Source organism: Pholis gunnellus, assembly GCF_910591455.1.
Source record: "Pholis gunnellus genome assembly, chromosome: 14".
Lineage (NCBI taxonomy): Eukaryota > Metazoa > Chordata > Actinopteri > Perciformes > Pholidae > Pholis > Pholis gunnellus.
This window is the reverse complement of record NC_136541.1, coordinates 8,867,121-8,874,924: the sequence shown is the minus strand read 5'-3', so window position 1 is coordinate 8,874,924 and position 7,804 is coordinate 8,867,121. Positions and strand designations below refer to the sequence as shown.

General features: G+C 40.8%; 1 protein-coding gene across 1 annotated transcript; it reads left to right on the top strand.

Annotated features, from left to right (window-relative positions):
• The first annotated feature begins 1,052 nt into the window (after positions 1–1,052).
• On the top strand, positions 1,053–6,188 carry LOC306706393 (alpha-amylase-like). The gene is made up of 9 exons (XM_079173462.1): positions 1,053–1,237; positions 2,005–2,151; positions 2,607–2,804; positions 3,011–3,241; positions 3,946–4,079; positions 4,342–4,564; positions 4,645–4,766; positions 4,882–5,007; positions 5,477–6,188. Exons 1-9 carry the CDS (start codon positions 1,070–1,072, stop codon positions 5,664–5,666), a joined length of 1,539 nt encoding a protein of 512 aa, XP_079029588.1. The 5' UTR covers positions 1,053–1,069; the 3' UTR covers positions 5,667–6,188.
• The last annotated feature ends 1,616 nt before the right edge of the window (positions 6,189–7,804 follow it).

Here is a 7,804-nt window from a genome sequence, read left to right as displayed (position 1 = left end):
TCTGCACAGGTTTTACTGTTAAAGACATAACTGCCAGGAATAAACAGGCAATATAAAGGAATACAGTTATTACAATTTAAAGAAGTACAATTTTCTTCGAGGGCATCTAATATGACCATTACGATCAGACGTTGGATGTTGATGAACAGATCTTTACAACTCAATTTGTCAGCAAGAATCTTTCAAAAATGATCATACAACATAACAACACATTTTAATATCTTGACAGAAATCCAAGGTATACTTAAAAATTAAAAATTCCGAATTAACATAAAATGTGATACTGCTATTTCGCTCCTGGACAGAGGCTCGCTGGTATCAGTGTAATTCAATTCCTAATTCATGTCAAGGACGGATGGACAGTCACATGTTTGATTAGGTAAAACTGTCAAAAAGTAACTTTCTATTTGCTTTGCCCCAAAATAGATTTGTGTTCTAAATCAAAGTTTTGTAAAATTTTGAACTGTTGCAACATCATCTGGTTATTGAACTGAGCAGAAGAAAAGTTCTGAAGCACGAAACCTCTAATCTGTCCTGTTCTGAGTGGTTAAAATATTTTTATTATTTTAATCAGTGCAAGATTAATCTAAAAAGAAACCCCTGAGATGTTATTATGTTAATGTTTAAAGCCATGAAAGGCTGTTTTTGGTCTAGTGCTGAAATCCTTGATTTTACTGCCACAAGGCGAGTGTTATTCTTTGAAGTATGCATTTCAATTTGTTTTGACCTATAGCGAGGATAAAAGTCAGAGCAACAGATAATATCAATGTTAGAAAATGAATAAGGAAGCATTAGGATCTTTGGCACCTTCAGCCACTTGTTTTTATATTTAGGGATGACATTATGCACGCCTCATGTTTCTTAGTTTTCAACATGTACGTGCCTCTAAAGTATTTATCCTTCTACTTGTTTTGAAAAAACGTAGGAAGCCGTGAGAAAGAAGCACCTGTTTAACCCCCACACTGATATTTGCCAGTCGCTCATTGGTCCAGGATAGAGACAAAATGAGTATAAATACTAACGCTGAGGCAGCAGGTGAGTGTGGCTTTCTCTTTCATCAAGGGAAAACATGAAGTACTTCATTCTGGTGGCTCTGTTCGGGCTCTGCCTCGCCCAGCACAACCCCCACATCAAGCATGGCAGGACAGCCATTGTACATCTGTTTGAGTGGCGCTGGGCGGACATCGCTGCAGAGTGTGAGCGCTTCTTGGGTCCTAATGGCTTTGGTGGAGTTCAGGTATGTATGACTCAACACTGGATAGCCTCTAAGTCTAGAGAAGTAGGATAATCCCTTTTGTTTCTACTTTGAAATAAGATGTCCATAGTCAAGCTTGACGTCGAAGATGCATTAGGTATACAGGTGGGTATATGGGGCAGTAAACACGAATTTCAAAAATGACAAAGTCAGCATATAGACATTATTCATTGTGTCATAAACTCTAAACCGTGAAGCTGTAATTGCCAGTAAAATCAACAGGTAACAGGTAATTCCAGCTTAATTACATAGAAAAGTTGATGCTTGTTTTGACTGTTTCTGTCTATGAAGATGGTTTGTTCAAAACCAAAAACTTTCATTTGGAAAAATAAAGAAAATCAGCATTAGTGGGGAAGATTAAGGCTGATATAGTCTCTTCCTCTTTAATTTAAATCTAAAGGGGTACTCCAGTGATTTAGTATTGTATTTCCGATGACTCACAAGAGATAGATTTATTAAAGTAAAAACTAGGGCATCAGAAACAGAGATATTATTAAAAAAATGTATGAATCAAGCTCTAAAAACATCATTTCCCATGATGCACCTTTTTAGCGTCTTTTATTACCCCTGCCTAAAATAGCCCTGATGTTATCATCTTTTCACAAGCTGAGTAGGACTGTAGAAAATAGCTGGAGTTGCTTTTTAATAACTGTATAGTACAACACTCTATAATAGCGATCTTCTTTCTGCAGACAATTTCTGTGGTAAAAGCGATAATTACTGTAATGTGTTTTCTGTATGTTGCTCAGATCTCCCCTCCAAATGAGCACATTGTGCTGAATAATCCCTGGAGGCCCTGGTGGCAGAGATATCAACCAGTCGGCTACAACCTCTGCTCCAGATCAGGCAATGAGAACGAGCTGAGAGACATGATCACCAGATGCAACAACGTTGGGGTAAAGAGTGATTTAGTGAAAGACATTCGGAACAATGTTCTCCTGCTTTTGTAAGCACCTCGTAAATCTACAGCCTTGTACAACACAACAAATTCTTACCAGATACAGATGCGTTATGCATCATTATCAAACTGTAACAACAGGCAGCTGCAATTCTAGAACAAAATACATTTTTTAACAAAAAGCAACACTAATGAATCAATGCCTCTGTCTTGAGGAATTGTCATTCACGCTTTATTTTAGACATTTAGCCGGTGCTATCTCGTACATAGTGTTATGCTTGTTCCTGGACCACCAACATCAAAATAAACCAATAGTGAGCAGCGCAGCATTGACATATTTCTGTTCCCTGAGAATGAACTCAATGTATTGAGAGAAGTAGTGAAAGTTAAGAGATAGAAGGGAGGTGTTGATTAGTTTTGTTGCAGCTTCAATCCTATATTCATCCACCCCAGGTCAATATCTATGTGGACGCTATCATCAACCACATGTGCGGCGCCAGCGGTGGAGAGGGAACCCACTCTTCATGTGGAAGCTGGTTCAGTGCTGACAGGAAGGACTTTCCCAGTATCCCTTTTACCCAGTTGGACTTTAATGACCACAAATGCAGGACTGGCAGTGGCAATATTGAGAACTATGGTGATGTCAATCAGGTAATGAATGCCACTCAGAAACAATGTAACAGCGTCACTGGCAGCTTGCTACATTTCACAGCACTTTTTTACCCCATCAAAGGATTCATACAAAGAACTGTTAAGTCAAAAGCTTCCACATTGACTCGTTGTTTGACTTGGAGGTGTTTTAAAACGAGAATAAAGAATTTATAAATTGCAATGTCAATGCTTATTTGCTGCTACAGGTGCGTGACTGTCGTCTGGTGAGTCTGTTGGACCTCGCCTTGGAGAAAGATTATGTCAGGGGCAAGGTGGCCGACTTCATGAACAAGCTGATTGACATGGGTGTGGCTGGATTCAGAGTGGATGCCTGCAAGCACATGTGGCCAGGTGACCTGTCCGCTGTCTACGGTCGTCTGCACAACCTCAACACCAAGTGGTTCAATGGTAGTTCCAGACCCTTCATCTTCCAGGAGGTAAGTTAGATAGACCATCAACCCCATCAACTTCCATTTTACTGTAGCATTAAGAACATATACTGCAGAATGGATATCATGTTGAGTGACTTCCGCTCAACTCTATATTTGATAATTGTGTGCTTTAATGGTATCATTTACAAAAACCAAGGCTAGATGAACTTATTTCAACTTGGAAAACATGGCACCAGCAAACACAAAATGCTGCCAATATAACTTATTTGCATTCAAGTAAACAATTGACAGCTGAAATCCACATACCAGGATTTAATTTGATGAGCGCTAACCGCCCACATGACCAATATTTATGACAGCAGTCAACAGAGCCGTGGGAAAACAATCGCAGAAATCAAGATGACAAACACAAACACATCCACACTGGGAGCAGATGTTTATATCCAAGAATACTAGTTGACAAGCCCCTGCATAAATACAGGTACTGTAGTATAAAAGGATGATGCAGAAGGTGCTAACCTCAACAAAATTAGCTGCAAAAACAGCCTGTGATCTCAAAAAATAAGTGTGCTCCGTCTTCACTAACAACATGAATGTATGGTAATATGGTTCTTGTTACTGTTGTGTCCCAAACAATTTTTCAATTACAATTGGTCAATTCAAAAATCACTGATATGGTGCAGTTAATCTTAACCACATCTACCTTGAATAGTATGGATGATGTGAATAGTGTTTTGATTTCCCTACAGGTTATTGATTTGGGAAATGAGCCCATCACATCTAGAGAGTACTCCCATCTGGGAAGGGTGACTGAGTTCAAATATGGTGCCAAACTGGGAACTATCTTCAGAAAGTGGAATGGCGAGAAGCTGTCTTACACCAAGTATGTGTGATGCTGTTGGTGTGCCTAAATCACTTATCAAATTGATATATTAGAATATTTATTCAACCATGAGATAGCTACACATTTCTGGATTGGACAAATAGTTTCTTACCTGCTAATTGTTTCTAGAGACAAAACAATTTTCATTGATTAGAACTGGTACATCTTAGAGTTTCTGAATTAAATACTTTAAATATTTTGCCCAAACTTGGGTGTTTTAGAAGTGAACTCCTCATTCGTGAAATTGTATTCTTCTGTACAGGAGCTGGGGAGAGGGATGGGGTTTCATGCCCAACGGCAATGCTCTCGTCTTCGTTGACAACCACGACAACCAGAGAGGCCATGGTGCTGGTGGTGCATCCATCGTTTCCTTCTGGGACTCCAAGCTGCACAAGATGGCTGTCAGCTACATGCTGGCCCACCCCTACGGAGTAACCAGAGTGATGTCTAGCTTCCGCTGGAATCGCCAAATTGTCAACGGAAAGGTAGATTGTCTTTTAATAATGAATAAATCCAATATATATTGTGTATTTTTTGTTAAACTCATTGATCCATCTTTGTTTAGGATCAGAATGACTGGATGGGCCCTCCCAGCCATGGTGATGGATCCACTAAGTCTGTTCCCATCAACGCTGACCAGACTTGTGGAGATGGATGGGTGTGTGAGCACAGATGGCGTCAGATCACGTGAGTCCTCAGAAAGCCATTGACAGGAAACTGTTGATCTTACACTGGTCATTATGGATGGGAAAACTGTGTATGTTGTACGTTATGACTCGATTTTTCCATATCGCTCCTTTAGGAACATGGTTCTTTTCCGCAATGTGGTCAATGGACAGCCTCATTCCAACTGGTGGGACAACCAGAGCAACCAGGTTGCTTTTGGACGTGGTAATCGTGGTTTCATCGTCTTCAACAATGATGACTGGTAAGAAATATTTGCTAAGTACTGGCGCTGACAAATTACTAATTCACCCACTTAAATCAAGTGGTAGCCAGAATAAACAAATGTGTAGGACTGGATGCGATAAAATATAAAATGAAATATAACTTTCATGAACAATCAACCATCAGTAACAACAGTTCATTGGATTTGGATGTCTTTTAATGTACTGTTGGCTTTAAAATTACATTGCTTGTACTACCTAAAAGCGGCCAACCAACTAGAAGCATGTGGGTGAACATAAAACCTCCAACAAATAATAAAACATTTTTTATATTTTTCTTCTTTGGTTTCTTCTAACTGCCTCTCTCTCTCCCTAAGTGATATCTTATTGGCTTACACCTCCTGTTTGCATCCTGATTTAATAGAAAATACAGCAAAATAAGAAGACAAGATCCTCTAAGTTTTATTGTGGCGGTTTTAACAACAATATTTACCTTGTCTTCACCTTCAGGAACCTGGATGTGACCCTGAACACTGGCATGCCCGGTGGCACCTACTGTGATGTCATTTCTGGTCAGAAGGATGGAAGCAGGTGCACTGGGAAGCAGATCCATGTTGGCGGTGATGGACGCGCCCACTTCAAGATCAGCAACAGAGATGAGGACCCCTTCGTTGCTATTCACGCTGACTCCAAGCTGTAAAAAAAATCATGTACAACATAAAATAAATCATATCTTAATATAAATCTTTTAAATTCATGTCAAACTTGCAGAAGGATAGAAACAAAAGCCATGCATTTTAAAGTTTTGTCTGGACCACAGCAAAGGGGGTGATACACCCTATAAATGCAAAAGTCTCTCACTGAGTGATAAAGTTACACCATTGGTCAGTCGAGTAGGAGTTTCCCCATTTGCCCTTGCTTTGTCCAAATGAATAAGCATGGAATTGTTTCAGCTGGTAACGTCTTTTCCTCCGCAATCAATCTGATCCACTTCCCTAATACATTTAGGGGGAGCTCTGAAATATTGCAATTTGTGTTGTCACATGTGTTTCAAATGTGGTGTTTCAATCCTATATTTGTAGAGTGTTGACACAGTTTGATGCATTATGTTATGATAGAAGTGCAGTGTGTGGTCGAGGAAGAGAGAGTGAGTGATGGTGGATGACCTCAGAGCAGACAGCTGCAGGCGATCAAAGCAGAGAAGAAATTAAATGTGTTCAACTGGTAGTAAATGCACAGTGTGTTTCAGTTTGCCCGTGAATCAACACTGCAGCTCCTCAAGACCCAAGTAATGTTCTCGTCTTGTCTGTTCATAATTGTCATGGGGTGCAACCTAGGTCTGGTCTGTTTAACAAAGTAGCACAAACAATTGCCTTACCACTGTGCGTTGGAAACAGGACATTAATAGAGGAGTAATCCAGAAAAACACATGGTTGGAAATAGCATGATTATATTGTTGAATTTATCAAATTGAAGCAGTCCCCAATTATTTGATTAAGACATATCTTTACCATGTCACATGATATTCTACTTCAGTGCAATTTAAGAACTATTACTGGGACCACTGCAGTAAGTTGGAGATTAACATTTAATACTATTCCTGTCGCAATGTGGCCACAATATAGCACAGTGACCAAAGACGGTGCAGCCATACTAGGTTTAGACCTATTCTTGTGCATCGTGTACTTGTCCTCCACTGGGACGACTCCTTGCCATCACACTGCATCCATTTGCAGTTTTACCTGAGTGCAACGCCGGCATCTGTCATTAGGCAGCGTTGGGGCCCAGGGGGGCAATGAGCAAACACTCCATCGTAATTTCCTCCCTCTCTCTGCCTGTCTACCAACCATCGCCCTCGCTTTCTCCCCGTCTCCACCTTCCCAGCCCACCTGCCGAGTTCCCGCTGTCGGCAGCTCTGGACCGGTGACAATGGAGTGCCATCCACCAGAGGTGAGACAACAAAGGTGACGCCTGCCAGAATATTCACCTATTCTTGATTGTCATGGCAACGTGACCCATGGGCAAAGTAAAGGTGGTACATTCTTGAATGCCTCATAGAAAGAGCAAGACAAAGCAATGAGAGAAAAATAGTCTTTGGAACTCAGTACACCTGCATTCCCCTCACTTCTGTCTCAAAAGCTTCCTCAAAAGTTATGAATTGCTTTTTAATTTCACAGCACTGCACGGCAGGTGATAGATCTTTGCTCCCAAAGATGTGCGAGCGTGAATGTCAGAGTGACAGAGAGTGCAGGAGAAGGATGGAAGGAGACCTTAACGTTGGACTAGGCTCAACATATTGCGACTGTTAAATTATTGACCTTCTCTCCATCTTTTGGTCCGGCAGCTGTGAGGGCCTGTACCTTCCGATTAGCCGCAGAGATGTCAGAGTAGCAGACCAGGGTCTTGGGTCCTGTCATCCTCACTGATGCTTTGTGACATGGCTGTCAACGGTGTCCCCATCCTGTTTCATATTTCATATGGTGCACCAGACTTGCCTGTCACATCACCCAAGGAGAAAGACAGTCATCAACTCTGCACCGAGAAAGTCAAAAAAACAGTTCAGGTGAGGTTCACGCCGTGTTCTCTGATAAAGACAAGGAACAAGGGCTTATCAACATTGTCAAATAGGCTATAATAAAGGCTATAATAAATAAAAAAGATATATTTTTAATTTGAATAAGTAACTCGCTGTTGGGACATTGGCTTAGGATGTTTGTCTGATTGGTGCAGACGTTTCTGTGATTGCAGTAATCATGAACTGAACACACCATGATTCCATTCAGCAACGTGGTACCTGGGTACCATTCAGCTTCATATCACATGGGGGCAGTATTGACG